This window comes from Tursiops truncatus, chromosome 1 (assembly GCF_011762595.2).
Source record: "Tursiops truncatus isolate mTurTru1 chromosome 1, mTurTru1.mat.Y, whole genome shotgun sequence".
Taxonomy (NCBI): Eukaryota; Metazoa; Chordata; class Mammalia; order Artiodactyla; family Delphinidae; genus Tursiops; species Tursiops truncatus.
In genome coordinates this window covers 149,272,386-149,291,729 of record NC_047034.1, presented here as the reverse complement: position 1 = coordinate 149,291,729, position 19,344 = coordinate 149,272,386, and the positions used below count along the sequence as shown (strand labels likewise).

Genomic DNA, 19,344 nt, shown 5'->3' with positions numbered 1-19,344 from the left:
CCCACCTTCCTTGAGATCAAGGAATCCTTACGGACACCTAAGTGAACTTGAGTTCTGTTAGCAGGAATGAAGAAAGGCCATTCTGCCCTTACAGCCTGCCACAAGTAGTCTGTTTACAATGAAACAGAAGTAGTGAGGATGTCCCCCAAGGGTTTCTTCCAAACTTTAGCCTGCATCAGAACCCCCTGGAGGACCTAGTAAAACACAGATCCTCCTCCAGACTTTCTTATTCTGTAATTCTGGGATAGAGCCTGAGACTTTGCATCTCTAACAAGTTGCCAGGTGATGATGGTGTTGCTGGTCAGAACACAGTTTGAGAACCATTGCTATTGGCTTAGAGCAAACCTCGTTTAGGGACATTAGCTAGAGCAATGGTTTTCAGTAGGGGATAGTTTGCCTTCCAGGGCAAGGAGATACTTGGCAATGTCTGGAGACTTTTCAGGTTGTCACACTGTAGAAGGTGCTACTAGCATCTTGTGAGTGGAGGCCAAGGATGCCGCTAAGCATTCTTCAAAGTACAGGTCAGCTCTCTACAATAAAGAATTCTCTGGCCCAGAACGTCAGTAGTACAGAAATCCTGGTTCAGAGTGATTTTGTGTTATTAGACCTCATAGGTTTAATCTCGGAGAGGCAGCAGTGAGCGGTGGCGCGAAGCTAGATCTTAATTCCCTGCCCAGGAATTGAACCTGGGTAGCCTGTATGAAAACCAGGAATCCAAGCCACCAGACACCCTGGCTCTTGCCCCCAGTGAAAAATGCATTTCTCACGGAGGCAAAAACTGTAAAAATGGGTACGAAGTTTATTATTAGAGACATACCACAACAACAAGTTGGGAGAGCACACAGAGAAACAGTTTGTTTAGTTAAGACAGAAGCAAGGCAGAGATGCACACCCGGAGAGAAAGGGTGTCGGCATCCCACCTAATGAGGAGGAGTGCAGTAAAGAAGCGGTTAAATTATTTACATAGGGCAGTTCTTCCGGGTCTTTGTTTACCTTTGGCCAATTACCTGGCTTCTTTTTCCACACCTGACCTGCCCTAGCACCCTCCCCAACATGCGTGCGCAACTTTTTTCCAAGATGGATTCCAGCCCAGAGGCATATGGGCCGCCTTAGCATCACATATTATCGGGTGGTGCCCCCTCCTTTTTGATCCCCAAGGAGGCTTTCTGCACACATGTAGTGTCTCCCTTGCCCCAAGGATGGGAAATGTATGACCTCTTGTTCTTTTCCTCAAACGGGTTTAGCCCCTCTCTGTCCCTGCCGTGACTGTTATCTTAAGGCATCCACAGGAGACAAAGCCTGGCTGTTTACCCTGTCTCTGCTGTTACTTCCATTTCACAGAGCAAAAGGAGGCTGGCTGTAAATGCCTAACCTGGAGCCCACCTATCTCCTGTCTCAGGAAATGCAAACACAAGGCTAGTTACTTGTAAGTGTCCGGCCGGAAGCCCAACTTTTTCTCTCCCCAGGAAATGTGAACAGGAGGCCAGTTGTAAATGGCTACCCTGGAGCCCATCTATTTCCTGCCTTAGGTTCAAAGTGAAAGTTCTTAATTTTTCATTTGAAGAAGCACTTTCTGAGTAACAATATTCTCATTTGGAAAGCACAGTCATCTTCAGAGCAGTTTGCCTAGTGGTGGTATGCAGGCTTTAATCTATTTTCTTATTTACTCAGGATTAGCTGTAGTAGTAGCTTGAAATGGTAACTCAGATTTTTGTTGTCTTTTTTTTAATAGCAGGTTTATTGAGATATAATTCACATACCATACAATTCACCCATGGAAAATGTACAAATCAGAGGCTTTTAGTTGTACATCTGTCGCCACAATCGATTTCATTACCCCAAAAAGAAACTCTTTAGCTATACTCCCCAGCCCCAGGCAATCACTAACGTACTTTCTTTCACTCTATATTTGTCTCTTCTGGACATTTCATCTGAATGGAATTGTAAAATATGTGGTCCTTTGTGACTGGCTTCATTCACTTAGCATAGTGCTTTCAAAGTTCATTCATGTTGTAGCATGTATCAGTACTTCATTCCTTTCTGTAGCGGAATAATGTTCCATTGTACAGATACTCCATATTTTGTTTATTGATTCATCAGTTGATGGAAACTTGGGTTGTTTTAACCTTTTGGCTGTTGTGAATAGTGCTACTATGGACATTCATGTACAAGTTTTTGTGTGGACATATGTTTTCATTCCTCTTGGGTATATACCTAGGAATGGAATTGCCAGATCATATGGCTCTACTTTTAACCATTTGAGAAACTGCCAGGCTTTTTCCCTTTGCCATTCCTACCAGCAGTGTATGAGTGTTCCGGTTTCTCCACATCCTTCTCAGCACTTGTTATTATCTTTCTTTTTTATTTTAGCCATTCTACTAGGTGTGAAGTGGCATCTCATTGTAATTTTGATTTGCATTTTCTTTATAGCTAATGACGTTGAACATCTTTTCATGTGTTTATTAGTGGTAAGTCAAATTTATGTGAGACTCAGTAAGAGTCTTGAGCAGAGACATATAGAATTGGCATTTAAAAGTCTAGACTCAAGGCAAGGACTGAGAGCAAACCCACTTATCTGGAAAAGAGACAAGATAGAAGTAGTGGGTTATATCACTGTCCGAGGGTGTAGCCAAGAAGTAGAAAATTTTAAATCAATGACTGAATCAGTGGAGCAGGATTCCGAATTGATAGATGTCAGGGATCAGAAGTCGAGGAGTTTCCTGAGTTGGAGATGACGGAATCTTGTGTTATTTAGGACGTTGTACTTGGTCCATTCTCCCCACCCGGGAGGCAAGAAGTCCTGCAGATGTGAGGCAGGACAAGTCTCCATCTGTGGTGCCAGAGGCCCTGACAAAGCAAGAAGAGGAAACCCAAGAAAGGTGCATACTGAGGAGGCAAAGTAGTTTTCACTGTGTTCAGGTGCACCTATATTTAAATTTGCTTTTGTAGAAACTATAATGAGAAACATCACCACCACAAAGCCAAGCTTCGCAGAGTCAAGGATCGTTTAGTTCATGAAGTAGAACTCCGAGACGAGAGAATCAAACAACTTGAAAATGAGATTGGAGCCCTGCAGCAACAAATGGAAAAGGTGAGGGGAAAAGGTGAGAGCTCACTGGTGATGCTGGTATTGGTCATCTGGAGGAAGCCCACTCGTTTTTTATGTATTTGTGGCCTCTTCATAGCCCAGGTTTCCATTTCTTTTCTTTGCACCCTTTTTCAATTTGAGTAATTGTTTAAGCCCTGCCCCAAGGTGTGTAAGACTCATAGCGATGCTAGATCAAATTAGACACTGAAAATATTCTGCACTGCTGCTTAGGACTAGTGTCTTGCCTTCAAATGAAAGTATCTTCTTAATCACCCTGCAGCAGAGACTTCCAGACCACCCTCCGTAACTCATTCCTACTTTATGCAGCCTTCATTTTGCCTCACATTTCTGTCAGTTTTAAATGGCAGTGAAAACAGGTGACCCCTATTCTTTCATCAGTCCTTGACTAGAGCCTTCAGGCTGTTTTCTAAATATCCCTGGTTTCTTTGTTTGTCTTGTCGCCCCTGTGTGACTTTCTAGTGTGTGGGTAAGAAGGAAATGGGACAGATGAATGGGATCAAATGACAAATGGCCTTGAGAGCATTAAACTACATCCATTCAAAATCGAGAGCAACTGATTTGGCCAGGAATGTTTCCCTTCTGGAGATCCCCAGCCCATTTCAGAATTTTGAAAACATTGTCCTCAGTCTTAAATTACTCATTTCTTCACCCAACAAATTTTCATCATACCACCACTATGTGCCAAGGATACCAAAACAGTTGATGTAAATTCAGTTATTCCATGGGCTATTATAGGACTCCAGGGTAAGAATCCTTCGATTACACACAGAAAACATTTGAGGATTATAACAGATGGGTCACCATTGTTGTGTTTTCAGTTTTAAAAAATCCTCTTGATACTCCAAACTGCAGTAAAAAAGGAAAATATGTTAGATTTTGCAGTACCCTCCTATTTTGGCACTAATTCATCCAACTTTTAAAGACTCAGATCCACAACTAGGAAGACAATATAGAAAGTATAACAGAAGAAAGTAGCAACCCTGGTTCATGGGCCCCCCAGAAATATCATCAACCTATTCTGTATTACCCGTTCTTCCTTGTGATGCCTGCCTTCCACTTCCAGGCTTACATGGCAAAACCAGCCTCCTGCTTTCAGCAGGCATGTTTCCTGACTGTACTGTGTTCCAGTGTACCCCCAAAATCCATGTCTACCCAGAACCTCAGAATGTGACCTCATTTGGATGTAAGGTGTTTTCAGGCATAAACAGTTAAAACGAGGTCATACTGGATTAGCGTGAACCCTAAATCCGATATGACTAGTATCGTTATAAGAGGAGGAAAAGACACACACAAAGACAGACACAGGGGAAGAAGGCCATGTGATGATAGAGGCAGAGATCGGAGTGATGAAGCCACAAGCCAAGAAACACCAACGATTGCTTGCAACTACCAGCTAGGAGAGAGACATGGAACAGATTCTCCCTCAGCACCCCCAGAACTACCCCTGTCCACACCTTACTGGCCTCCAGAACTGTGAGAAAATAAATTCTTGCTGTTTTAAGCTGCCCAGTTTGTAGTAATTTGTTACAGCTGTCCTAGGAAACGAACACATCTGCCCAAAAAACCACAGGCCTCCATGAAATTAACTGGAGACTGCAAGTAAGCAGAGGCGAGGAAAGAGTGGTTGGTGTTGGCCTTGGACAGACTTGGATGCAAAGTCTAGCCCTGCCGCTTGATAGTTCTGTGACCTTGCCCGAGTCCCTGTGCATCATTTTCTGCCTCTGTAAAATGGGGAAATAATTAAAATACAAAATGCCTAACGTGGGACCTGGCACATATAAATTTTCATAAATGTTATTTTCTTCTTAGTGTAAAATCTCTTAGAAGCGTGTGAATCAGTAGATGTACCACAGTGGTACAGACCTGGAGCTCCTGATTTTACTTATTTTAGGGCCCGTGAACCGGAGCCCCGAGCATACAAAAGCTGGGCTCACTTTCTAAGCACCTAATCTCCAGAAAATAATGCCACTTTGGGAGGCTTCATTCCTTCAGCCTTCTCTTTATACAGTGAGCCAGCTGAGTCCTCTGACTGTGTGACCACCCAAACCAGGTTTCCCCAAATACTTTATCCTATTATTAGAGCAGATGTCCTGATTTTTTGGTTCCAAAGCATACAGTATTTCCAACGGACAGGGTGTCAGTAGCCTGCCCCACTCAATTTCCTTTCTAATCCAGTTATAACTGCAGAGAGCATTATTTGTGGGGTAGCTGCTTATATTCTCAATCCTTCTCATAAATATATTTAAATAATAGCAGGAAAGACTATTGTTAGACATTGAAGGGTCCTGGATGAAGGACTTTAAGATCTGGAAGAGTTTGTTTCAAAACATACTGTAATCTCCTTCCTTACAATTCCTTAATAATAGATGGACAGCCTTTCTTTCTTTCTTTCATTTTGAATTATAATTGACATAATATTTTATTAGTTTCAGGTATATAACATAATGATTTGATATTTATATATATTGCTAAATGTTCACCACAATAAGTCTAGTTAACATCCATCACCACACATAGTTACAAATTTTTTTCTTGTGATGAGAACTTTTAAGATCTACTGTCTTCGCCACTTTCTCATATGCAATACAGTATTACTAACTATAGTCATCATGCTGTACATTATATCTTTATGGCTTATTAATAACCGGAAGTTTGTACCTTTTGACTGCTTTCACCCACTTCACCCACCCCTCTCCACCTCTGGCAGCCACCAATCCGTTCTCTATATCTATGAGTCTGGTTTTCTTTGTTGCTTGGGTTTTTTTAGATACCACATATATGGACAGTCTTTTCTGAATGATCTATATTAGTACCTTATTAAAAGAAAGAAAGTTGCCGCTCTTAACCCTGTGATTCACCCATCTACCAGAGGTGGTGTTTCTCCTCCCGTCCCCACTCGCTCCCACACCTGGCAGGTGGAAACAAACACAAATAGGTGAAGGCGCTTGCCTGTCACCATTGACAGGCTCTTGGTGAAGTGAGAAGGGCAGTTCTACACTTGTGAGCTTCTAAACTCCTCACCAACAGTGATATTTACTAATATCTGCTGACTCAATATAAGAATGTTAGTGTTTTTTCACAAAATATAATCCTTTATCATTTTAGCTATAACTTCGCTAGCTATTGCTTCCAGGGAAAACGTTGGTAGATAATGAAACATGCTGTCAAGCTAGAAATCATTTCAGCATCATCACTGCAAGAATATTCTCAGTACCTGGTTTACATGCTGAACTTGCCAAGCCAACTGAGACCCTGACATTGGTTGTCAGGTGAGGTGGCTAGATTCCCGTCTTCCTCCCTTTGCCTTAAAAAGACTATAACTACAAAGCAGATGGAAATGTGTTACATGGAAATCTTTCTCAATATGGAGATTCAGAGAATTCAGTTGTATTTGTTAGTGACTCGATAACCTATGGAATTAGAATACAGATGAGAGCATTGGGACCTTACTGGGAGTTGAGCGTTCAGATATTTTTAAATGTTAACCCAAAAGAATGAGTAAATGTCCAAACAAAATACATGACATAAAATAACCAAGATAAATAGAAGAACCATCTAGCTGACAATTCAGCAAACAGATAAAGACAGACTAGAAGACGGGACAGAAGAAGTTCACAAGGCAATTTGCTGTCAGAGTTTAGAAACAGGCTGATGCTCTTAAATGTGTGATTCTTTTTCCTTCCGGGGTAATTAGGGGGCTTTATTATCCCTAGGAGAAGGCATTCCAGGACCAGATCACCACCCAAAATGATACCCTGCTCCTAGAAAAGAGGAAACTTCTGGAGCAGCTCACAGAGCAAGAGGAATTGATCCACGGCAATAAATGGTTAATATCTTCGGTCCAGAGCAGGTGGGTGCCTGCCTGAGTCACCTGTGAGCTCCACAAAGAGGAGGTTTCTCCCTCCACAAAGAGATCTTTCCAGAGGTAGTCCTCTGAGTTTGCAGCCTATCTGATAACCGTTTCTCTGCCATTCTGCTGTTTTTAGCAGTTCATACAAGTGGCAGGGTTGTGAAATTAAAGAGAAAAATATCATGGAGAAGGCGGGCTGGGCATTCAGATAGGCTCTTTCATGGCAACATTGCCTCCTGAGGACCCAGCTCTGCTCATTCGGGCCCTTCCCTTTGTGTGTGTTGACACTTACGTTTATCATTTGGCACCTGTGGAATCAAGGTGTGGACCAAGAGAGAAGCAGGCTGGCATCCCAGCTCAATGACTTTCTGGTTTTATCTTCTTACACGAGTTACTTTCCCCACTCTGAGCCTCAGCTTCCTCATCTGCAAAATAGGCTTCATAACAGTATCTCTTTTATGGGGTTGTTGTGAGGATTAAAGGAGCTAATAGATGAAAAGTTTTCAGTGCTTACTGTGTGGATAGGAAGTACTTGGTAAGTGGTTGCTGCTGCCGCTGCTACTATTTTTACTTCTACTCCTACTACTACTACTGAAACAAAAGCATGGGATGACTGAGATCAGAACCAGATGTAGGCTGTGTATGAACAGTGTTCATACACAATGTATGGCTGTGTATGAACCAGATGCGACCAGATGAACAGTGTTTGAAGGGATGCAGAGTCCCTCCCCTAAGTGGGATCGTATCCTTCCTTAAGTTTCTCAAGGGCTGGAATTGTGCCTTTCATATTCTTGCATGTAGTGTGTCTCTGTTCTCAGTATGTATTTAATGACGGTGTACAAGCCAGAGGCTTATTCATTTTTCACTTGATCTTGGAATATGGTGGGAATTATTCTGGCAAAGTTGGTTCTAAAATCTGGCAGTGGGCTGAGACTCAGAGCTAGTGGGAAACTGGAGAGAGTTTTTAGGAAGGATACAGACATGTTTAGTTATGCCTCTGATTTATGCCATCCTTAGAGTACTTTTCCTGGATAAAGAAAATAAGCAGCTACAAGAAAACAGTCTCCGGCTCACGCAGCAGGTTGGTCTCTTAGAGCGAATCATAAGGAGCATCCAGATCCGCAGAGGGGAGGTAAGGTTGCTCTTCTCACCTTCCTTCATCTTCTGCGTGTCGCTGTAGCCTGCACTTGGCCTCATGGTGGACTGCAGCAAAGAGGCTCGCTGGCTGCACGCGGGGGCAGCAGGCCTGGAGACTGCTCTTGACCAACTTTGCTCTTCATTGGGTCAGCTTTTGTTCAACGTGCTCCTCCTGTGTGATCCCAAAGCAAACTGTGTGTGCCTCCTAGCTTCTTCCTTAACACACTGTATTGTCATCACCTCTTCACGTCTCTATCTCATCATCTCAGCAGCGACATCCTGGAGGGCAAGGGTTGCATCTCATATGCCATTGTATCTACGGACAGATACTCCATAAATATTTGAGAATGAACGGATGTTAAATGTCCTCACACAGATGCCTCCTTCTCAGCTATCCTGTTTAGCATGTATTATTCTTGCCCCATCTGAGAGATGAGCCCATCTGAGGCTCAGAAAGGTAAAGTGAAGCTAGTCTGGTCTGGCAAGGAGTCAAGCCTAAGGAGAACATCTGAGTCAGAGAAAAGCAATTATGTTACAAAAAACCATGCTGACAAGTAGCCAAGTCCAGGGAGCTGCAGCAAATAAGTCTCTGTTGCCATGAGGTCCAGAGTCTGGCTGGTGAGCAGTCAGCCAGAGGGACTTCAGTAAGCAGAGTTGCATTTTGACTCCAGGATGGAGGCTGCTTGCTTTCTTCCCTGGCTTGTATCACCTGCTAGGCGTTTCTTCCTAGGATATTTCACAGTAGACCCTGCTCATTGGGTACTATTGCTATGAGCGTTAAGACCTGCATCATGTTTGGTCTCAGAAAGGTGATAGTTTCCAAGTTTTTGAGTTGTTTTGCAGATTTTATCAAAAGTAGAACTGCCACAAAAACAGAAATATAGATCAATGGAACAGGATAGAAAGCCCAGAGATAAACCCACAAACACGTGGTCACCTTATTTTTGATAAAGGAGGCAAGAATATACAATGGAGAAAAGACAGCCTCTTCAATAAGTGGTGCTGGGAAAACTGGACGGCTTTATGTAAAAGAATGAAATTAGAACACTCCCTAACACCATACACAAAAATAAACTCAGGCTTCCCTGGTGGCGCAGTGGTTGAGAGTCCGCCTGCCGATGCAGGGGACACGGGTTTGTGCCCCGGTCCGGGAAGATCCCACATGCTGCAGAGCGGCTGGGCCCGTGAGCCATGGCTGTTGAGCCTGCGCGTCCAGAGCCTGTGCTCCGCAACGGGAGAGGCCACAACAGTGAGAGGCCTGCGTACGGCAAAATAAATAAATGAATAAATAAATAAATAAATAAACGCAACATGGATTAAAGACCTAAATGTAAGGCCAGACACTATAAAACTCTTAGAGGAAAACATAGGCAGAACACTCTATGACATAAATCATAGCAAGATCCTTTTTGACCCACCTCCTAGAGAAATGGAAATAAAAATAAACAAATGGAACCTAATGAAACTTAAAAGCTTTTGCACAGCAAAGGAAACCATAAACAAGACAGAAAGACAACCTTCAGAATGGGAGAAAATATTTGCAAATGAAGCAACTGACAAAGGATTAATCTACAAAATTTCCAAGCAGCTCATGCAGCTCAACATCAAAAAAACAAACAACCCAATCCAAAAATGGGCAGAAGACCTAAGTAGACATTTCTCCAAAGATACATAGATTGCCAACAAACACATGAAAGGATGCTCAACATCATTAATCATTAGAGAAATGAAAATCAAAACTACAATGAGGTATCACCTCACACCAGTCAGAATGGCCATCATAAAAAGTCTACGAACAATAAATGCTGGAGAGGGTGTGGAGAAAAGGGAACCCTCTTGCACTGTTGGTGGGAATGTAAATTGATACAGCCACTATGGAGAACAGTATGGAGGTTCCTTAAAACACTAAAAATAGAACTACCATATGACCCAGCAATCCCACTACTGGGCATATACCCTGAGAAAACCATAATTCAAAAAGAGTCATGTACCACAATGTTCATTGCAGCTCTATTTACAATAGCCAGGACATGGAAACAACCTAAGTGTCTATCAACAGATGAATGGATAAAGATGTGGCACATATATGCAATGGAATATTAATCAGCCATAAAAAGAAACGAAATTGAGTTATAGTGAGGTGGATGGACCTAGAGTCTGTGATACAGAGTGAAGTAAGTCAGAAAGAGAAAAACAAATACCATATGCTAACATATATGATGAAATCTAAAAAAAAAAAGGTTCTGAAGAACCTAGGGTCAGGACAGGAATAAAGACGCAGATGTAGAGAATGGACTTGAGGACATGGGGAGGGGGAAGGGTAAGTGGGACAAAATGAGAGACTGGCATGGACATATATACACTACCAAATGTAAAATAGATAGCTAGTGGGAAGCAGCTGCATAGCACAGGGAGATCAGCTCCGTGCTTTGTCATCACCTAGAGGGGTGGGATAGGGAGGGTGGGAGGGAGACGCAAGAGGGAGGAGATATGGGGATATATGTGTATGTATAGCTGATTCACTTTGTTATACAGCAGAAACTAACACACCATTGTAAAGCAATTATACTCCAATAAAAATGTTAAAAAAATTAAAAAGTAGAACTGCCAGATGATGTGACCTAAGTTCCAACAGTTTATGGCTTTGCTTGAGCTACAACTGTTCTTAATTGTCTAGTCATTCACTCTTTTACTTAATCATTCATTCAACAAACATTTATTTATTTATTAAAGGGAACTTTATTATTTTTATTCATTTATTTTTGGTGTGTTGGGTCTTCGTTGCTGCGCGTGGGCTTTCTCTAGTTGCAGTGAGCGGGCTTCTCATTGTGGTGCCTTCTCTTGTTGCGGAGCACGGGCTCTAGGTGCGCAGGCTTCAGTAGTTATGGCACACAGGCTCAGTAGTTGTAGTTCGCGGGCTCTAGAGCACAGGCTCAGTAGTTGTGGCCCATGGGCTTTGTTGTTCTGCGGCATGTGGGATCTTCCTGGACCATTGCTCGAACCCGTGTCCCCTGCATTGGCAGGCAGATTCTTAACCACTGCGCCACTGAGGAAGCCCTCAACAAAAATTTATTAATTCCAAGAACTGTGATAGGTCCTAGGAATATGGAAGATAGTTCCTGTTTTCAGAGACCTTCAGTCTAGTAGAAAAGGACAGACACATACATGAATAAATACTATAGTATTGTCGGTGCTGAGTTACAGGCCTTAAAGGAGTATTTTTTAGGACCAATAGTTTTGAGATCCACAATATTGTCATCAAATCAAGATAAGAAATGTCACATGGGTCAGAACTACAGTATATCAAGCTCAATATCCCACGTGTGACAAAGGTACCAAGTTGTAACATCTTGACACCTATTGGAATAAACTCCAAAACTGTTTATAAACTTAGAATCTTAAGGATCCTCCAATCCAATCCTCTCATTTTACACAGGAGGGGGATAAAACCCAGAGAAGTTGAATGATATGTCAAAGGCCACATAGCTACTGCTTACGTTTCCAAGATCTGTTGATTCTCAGTGATTACCACATATGCAAATAGATCAGTATATAGATCCCTGAGATCAGACATATCCTAGGTCGCTTCCTTTCTTGGGGCTACAGTGGTGACAGCTTGACATTCGTTGGGTGCTTACTATGTGCCTGGGACTGTTCTAAGCATTTTATGTATATTATCTCCTGTAATCCACAAAATAATCTTATGTGAAAAGCCTGTCATTCCCATTTTCACAGTTGAAGAATCTGAGACCTGGAGAGGTGAAGTGACATCGTTGCCCAAGGTCACACAGCTAATAAATAGAAAAACAAGGACTGAAAACAGCACTCTCTGGTCCCTGCTCTTAGCCACTGTCTCATAATACTCCAAGTCAACTGTTTCCCTTGCAGGGGCATTGGAGTAACCAGGGACATAGCCTTTGTAATAGACCATGTTGCTGCCTGTATTGTAATTCCATCCTTCTTCTCAGTTGGCTTATACACTACGAGAGAGCAGGAACTCTGCCCATCTTGTTACCCATTGCATCCCAAATACTTAGCACCTGGGTCACTGCAACAACTTCTTAACTCATCTCCTTTCAATCTCTCCTCCTCTTCTAATCTGCCCTGCCCATGCCACTAGACCCATCATCGTGAAACACTGCTTGATTTCATAGTACTTCACGTCAAAGAGTTTCAGAGACTGCCTTTGTCTATAAGACGAAGTTTATTCATTCAACACATATTAATGGACCATATACAGTGTGCCAGGTCTCATGCTGTTTCCCATATGGTTTAAATATGATGGTGAACAAGAGATACTCTCTGTCTTCCCAGAACTCGTGCCCAGTGGGAATGACAATCATGGAACTGGCAACTGCCATGCGCTAAGTTCTACAAGAGCAGTAGGCCCAGAATGCTGAGGAAGCAGGGGGAGTGGTGTCTCAACCTGTGTGGAGTGGCTAGGGAAGGCTTCCGGAGTTATTGATGTCTAAACCAGAACTGAAGCCACATAAGAACGTTCCATATTCCAAATACCTTTCTGACAAACCTGATCAAAAGAAACTAGCCTATTCACTGTTTCCCCAAAAGCTCTGCCGTTTCCTCCTCTGAATCATGTATTTCCCTTGCTTGGAAAGACACATCTCATCTCCCCTGTCCCATCTTCCCAGGCTTTGTCTTTTGAAGTCCTATGGTTCTTATAGTCTATAGCCGGAGGGGTCTTTAGAAAATACATGTAGTCTGAGCCGCTGACTCAACACTGCAAGGATTTCCCGCAGTCTTCAGAATAAAACCCACATTTTCTGACATGGTCTTTATATGCTCTGTGAGTAGGCCTCTGGTCTGTTTTGGTCTACATTTTTCTGAGAAAGAATATTTCATTCTTAAAGTAATGGAGCTCAAAACAGTTACTTTTTTTTATGATTTAAAGGGACAGAAAATGTTTACCAGAGTATTAAGAACTCATCAAATAGAATGGAATGATTATATCAGCTAATATGAGGTAATTCATGTAGAAAAGTGGATATAAAAAGCAGGCTTGTGAAAAGCACTAACATAAAAACTATGGCATTTAGTTATTATTTTTAAAATAATTTTATTTATTGAGGTAACATTGGTTTATAACATTATATCAGTTTCATGTGTGTAACATTATACCTTGACTTCTGTATATACTATAGCATGCTCACCACCAAAAGTTTAGATTCCATCCATCCATCCATCCCCCTTTTGCCCAGTTCACCCTCCCCCACCTTCCCCTCTGGTAACCACTACTCTGTTCTCTGTATCTATGTGTTTATTTTTGTTTGGTTTGGTTTGTTCTTTTTTATTATTATTATTCCACATGTGAGTTAAATCATATGGTATTTGTCTTTCTCTGTCTGACTTATTTCACTTAGCATAATACCTTCAAGGTCCACACTGTTGTCACAGATGGCAAGATATCATTTTTATATATGTATAATCTACTTAATCCATTCATCCTTTGATGGGCACTTAGGTTGTTTCCATATCTTGGCTATTATAAATAATGACATAGGGGTGCATATAGCTTTTCAAATTACTGTTTTTGTATTCTTCAGGTAAATACCCAGAAGTGGGACTGGATCATGTGGTAGTTCCTAATTGTTTTAGGAATTTCCATACTGTTCTCCATAGTGACTGCACCAATTTACATTCTGACCAACAGTATACGAGGGTTTGCTTTTTTCCACATCCTTGCCAACACTTGTTATTTCTTGCCTTTATGATAACAACCATTCTAATGGGTGTGAGGTAATATCTCATTGTGGTTTTGATTTGCATTTCCCTAGTAACTGGTGTTGTTGAACATCTTTTCATGTGCCTATTGGCTATCTGTATGTCTTCTTTGGGAAGAAATGTTTATTTAGCTCCTCTGCCCATTTTTTAACTGGGTTGTTTGGTTTTTTGTTGTTGAAAGTATGACATGTATAATTACCAAATATTCTATAGGTATTAGGGATTACAGTTTTTCCCCCAATTTTGTTGATATAATTGACATATAACATTGTATAAGTTTAAGGTGTACAATATAATGATTTGATATATATATATGTATTACAAAATGATCACAATAAGATTAGTTAACATCTATCATCTCATATAGTTACAATTTTTTTTCCTCATGACAAGAACTTTTAAAATCTACTCTCTTAGCTACTTTCAATATATACAATACAGTACTGTTAAGTATATCATCATGTTGTACATTACATTCCCAGAACCTATTTCTCTTACAAGGGAGGTTCATACCTCTGACCACATTCACCTAATTCCCCCATCCCTGACAACCACAAATCTGGTCTCTATTTCAATAAGTTTGGTTTTTTTAAACTCCAAGTGTATATGAGTTCATACAGTATTTGTCTTTCTCTTTGTCTGACTTATTTCACTCAGCCTGATGACCTCAAGTTCCATCCGTGTTGTCACAAATGGCAGGATTTCCTTATTTTGTTAAAAAATTTGTTTTTTGCTGAGTAGTATTCTATTGTATGCATATTCTTTATCTGTTCGTCTATCAGTGGACACTTAAGTTGTTTCCATATCTTGGCTATTGTAAATAATGCTGCTATAAACATGGAGTGCAGATATCTCTTTGGAACAGTGTTTTCATTTCCTTCAGATATATACCCAGAAGTGGGATAGCTGGATCATATGGTAGCTCTATTCTTAATTTTTTGAGGAACCTCCATACTGTTCTCCATAGTAGCTGCACGAATTTACATTCCCACCAACAGTGCACAAGAGTTCCCTTTTTTCCACATCTTCTCCAGCATTTGTTATCTCTTGTCTTTTTGATGATAGCTAGTCTAACAGGTGTAAGGTGAGGGGATTACATTTTTAACCAAAAATATATATAAAGCATAAGTTCTAGGATCATATCGCCAGTGGTTTATCGTTATAATTTTTTAATATTCATCCTTTCTTTTCTTTTAGGAAACAATTAGTGACATCCCTGAATTTGAAGTATTGAATAAAATTGTGCCCTTACCAAACTCCAGGTGAGTAAAATCAAGACAATCATCCACATGCCAGAGAGTTATGGCTGCCTAGCTAGTTCTAGTTGCTGGCTTGAGAAAGCATAGCAGCGACTTTCCTGGTGATCCAGTGGTTAGGACTCCACGCTTTCACTGCCAAGGGGGAACTAAGATCCTGCAAAAGTTGAAATTCTATTGATGCCTTAACTCTGTAACCCCAAAGTGCTGCTGAGAGATCCTGTCTATACAAAGTCCTCACACATGGCCATTCTTAGTTTTTCAGGAACGGGTTTGATAGAGTCAGCTGGAAGTCTTCAAGAAACTGAAGAACATAGGTCAGAAGAAGCAATGGTAAACGCCAAGTCCCTCGAGTCTCTTTCGTGTTCACAGAATTCTGAAGCTGGATACATAAACGTGGCTTCTCTGAAAGAAATACATCACATCCAAGAATAAGGCCAAGTCAGAACTATAAAATCACTGGTGTCTAAAACTAGACTGATCAAAGCTGCTAACTTAAAGCTTGGGCGTGAAGGTGGAGCATGACGTGGAGAAGAGTTATGACAGATCCTCACTGGACGTCAACCAGGAGTCTTCAAAATTGCTGATAAATTCATTAAACCTGTTCTAATAATGGATTTCTCAAGTTTGTTTGGTATCCTCAAATGCCTTGTATTGATCACTGTCATGACTTAAGTTCAGTGGTTTAATTAGGGGTTTTTTTTTAAGATTCTTTTTTTGATGTGGACCATTTTTTTTAAAGCCTTTATTGAATTTGTTAAAATATTGCTTCTGTTTTTTATGTTTTAGTTTTTTGGCCCCAAGGCATGTGGGCTCTTACCTCCCCAACCAGGGATCGAACCCACACCCCCTGCACTGGAAGGCAAAGTCTTAACCACTGGACCACCAGGGAAGTCCCTAATTAGGTTTTTGTTCAGTAGAGCACACATACAGCTAATTCAGCATTCTTTCTATTCTTATCATCATGGGTATTTTCTTATTTATTTTTTAATTTAAAAGTAAAAACAATGTAATCACGTTAAAGCAAATATTTGAGAAAACAAAAACCTATAAAGCCCACATTCTTAACACAACTATTTTCATTTATTCTTTTCTGGTCCTTATTCAAATGTATATATTTTCAATGGTTATCATATTGTACATTCATTTTCATAGTCTGATTTTAAATTTAATATTTCATAAAACATTTTCCCATGTTTCAACAGTCTTCATAATTATTCTTTCAAAAGCCACATGGTAGGGCTTCCCTGGTGGCGCAGTGGTTAAGAATCCACCTGCCAATGCAGGGGACACGGTTTCGAGCCCTGGTCTGGGAAGATCCCACATGCCACGGAGCAACTAAGCCTGTGTGCCGCAACTACTGAGCCTGCACTCTAGAGCCCATGAGCCACAACTACTGAGCCTGTGTGCTGCAACTACTGAAGCCCGCGTGCCTAGAGCCTCTGCTCCACAACAAGAGAGGATGCTGCAATGAGAAGCCCGTGCACCACAACGAAGAGTAGCCCCTGTTTGCCGCAGCTAGTGAAAGCCCATGCGCAGTAACAAAGACTCAGTGCAGCCAAAAATAAATAAATAAAAATAAATAAATAAAAATTTTAAAAGCCACATGGTATTCTATCATGTTGATGTCCTATAAATTCTCTTGTTGTTTGACCTTTGTTTCTACTTTTTTACTATTTAAGATTATGCTGTGATGAAACTGTTTGTAGATGTCTTTTCTTCTCTTGAGTACTCCATAAAACACATTTACAAGATCAGCATAGGGGCTTCCCTGGTAGCGCAGTGGTTGAGAGTCCGCCTGCCGATGCAGGGGACACGGGTTCGTGCCCCGGTCCGGGAAGATCCCACATGCCGCCGAGTGGCTGGGCCCGTGAGCCATGGCCGCTGGGCCTGCGCGTCCGGAGCCTGTGCTCCGCAACGGGAGAGGCCACAACAGTGAGAGGCCCGTGTACCGCAAAAAAAAAAAAAAAGATCAGCATAATTGGGCTAAAGATATAACTGTTAATAGTTTTTATACGTCAGTTGTCGAATTACTTTAAAAAAAGATTGTGTCAACATATGGTTTCTATAGTTGAACTCTTTAAGCCTCAATTTCTTAATCCATAAAATGGGAGCAATGGTAGTTCCTATCGCATAGAGCTGTGAGGACCAAATGCAATGAAACATGTGTTTAGCACTTAGTAAAAGCTTAACAAATACTAGACATCATTATTTATTTTCACTAGCAGTTTGAGTGTACTAGTTTTTCCACAACCTCATCAACATTGGATATTATCAATTTTCTTTGATATTATCAATTTTTTAAAAATTATTCTAAATAGTTGGTATAAAACTATACTGAAGGATGATTTCTGCTGCTCCTTCCCTTCCTGCCCCTTTCCCTCCTTATTCTCCTTCTCTTTCTTCTTCACCTTCAATTGGAGGTAGAGAGGGAGACCAAGGGGAGAGAGAAAGTAACCAGAAATTTTTTAATAGACCCCTTAAGTTGAGACACACTGAATTTTTATGTGAAATCCTTGCTTCCTCAGACCACTGAACTAGAAAGGATGGTCAAAGGATATAGAAAGTAACAGCTGTGATATTGAATCTAAGCCTTACCCAATTCATTCAATTCACTGGATTCATTGAATCTATTTATTGAATCCCTACTGTGTGCTATTCAATAGTGGGCACACCTGTGAAGACAGGCAAGGAGAGTCTCGGTTTTTGTCATTGAACCCAAGTCCATGTGCCCGAAGCACAGTGAGGACAAACAAACATTGGAATCTGGAGCAGAGGAAGGCTTATTGCAGGGGCCAAGCAAGGAGAATGGGCGGCTCCTGCTCAAAAGAACTGAACTCCCCAATGGTTTTCAGGGAAGAGTTTTTAAAGGCATCTTTTGGGGTGATGGCTTCAGGGTGTATGACTTTCTTCCGATTGGTTGGTGGTGAGGTAACAGGGTGGTGTTCCAGGAATCTCAATCCTCAACCTTCTAGTTCCCACTAGTCTGGAGTCTCAGAAGGTAGTTACCATCCTCCACCTAGGTGGGGGCCTTAGTTCCTACAGAACTCAAAATTTCTGTCAGATTGTTATGTATATCCCATGAGAAGGAACTAGGACTCTGTTTTATCACTGAACTGTAATTTTTTAAAAATTTTATTGGAGTGTAGTTGATTAACAAAGTTGTGTTAGTTTCAGGTGTGCAGCAAAGTGATCGAGCTATAACTTTTTGACTGTGTTTCCTTTGTTTCTGCATTCCCTCACTTCCTTAATTAGTATCTGCTTGAATCTGCTCTTTGTAACTCAGGGAAGGTCTGGGAGGCTGAAGCCTTTTTCTACAAACAAGAAACAGGCTACACGGAAAGGGTTTTGTACACGGGAGTGTCCTGCAGGGTCCTACTCAGTTTCAGTCCTGCCTTTTCTTTGGTACTCCTCAGTCTTCATGGAAACAGGTGGACAAGAAAGGGAATAAAGGTTTGGATATGTTATTCATAAGCTTGGCAGAGGAACCAGGTTTAGGGGGACTTGGTTTCATTTTCATGGACTTAAATGTGTGTGAGGCTGCAGGTGAGGTGGGAAAACCATAAAATTTTGGATGGTGAATGGATGAAGAGAATAAACCAGTAATGTATCTGAAAGTGTGACAGAGGGCTACTTTAGATTGGGTGCAATGTTCCTGAGTGATATCTGAGCTGAGACCTGAGCTACAAGACCACTCCCCATCCCCATTAAGATCTAGAAGAATATTAAAGACAGTTAACAGCTAGTACCAAGGCCCTAAAGAGAGTATGGGAACTCCATGACCTCGAGGAACAGAAGGCCAGAGTCCCAAGAAGGTGGCGGCCAGATAATGTAAGGTACGCCTTTTATGTAAGAAACTAGATTTTATGCTAAATATGGGGAACCAGCAGTGATTTATAAGCATATTTATTTTAAAAGCTCTAGCTGCTCTGCGGTATATGATTTGGAGGTGACGAAAGCGGAAGCCTGTGTGAGAACTGGAATTAAAATCCTAGCGTCCTGACTTCAAGGAAGTGCTGAGTATTTACTGAACAAGCTTGATATGCCAGGCTGTTCTAAACGCTGAGGATGAACACAGTTCTTGCTTCCGTGGGGCTCCACACTAGTGGACACGGGTAGAAAACCGCACGTATGACGGTTCACATAGGTCTTAATTTCAAAGGCTGATATGGACCCTGAAGACTGCCCAGTCCAAGCCCCCCAGCCTGAGCGAGAATAATTTGTACTGCACTTTGTGCAGCCAAGTGAGTAGG

At 41.4% G+C, this 19,344-nt stretch overlaps 1 protein-coding gene across 2 annotated transcripts in view; it reads left to right on the top strand.

Moving 5' to 3' along the window:
- The window catches only part of CCDC30 (coiled-coil domain containing 30), a 171,985-nt gene extending 155,294 nt beyond the window's left edge, over nucleotides 1-16,691 (top strand). For both annotated transcript variants that reach the window (XM_073791227.1, XM_073791230.1), the window contains 5 exons: nucleotides 2,950-3,091; nucleotides 6,823-6,959; nucleotides 7,977-8,091; nucleotides 15,033-15,097; nucleotides 15,349-16,691. In XM_073791227.1, coding sequence (XP_073647328.1) covers nucleotides 2,950-3,091; nucleotides 6,823-6,959; nucleotides 7,977-8,091; nucleotides 15,033-15,097; nucleotides 15,349-15,526 — 637 coding nt within the window. In that variant the 3' untranslated portion in view covers nucleotides 15,527-16,691. The remainder of the gene's footprint in view (nucleotides 1-2,949; nucleotides 3,092-6,822; nucleotides 6,960-7,976; nucleotides 8,092-15,032; nucleotides 15,098-15,348) is intronic.
- Nucleotides 16,692-19,344: the final 2,653 nt, after the last annotated feature.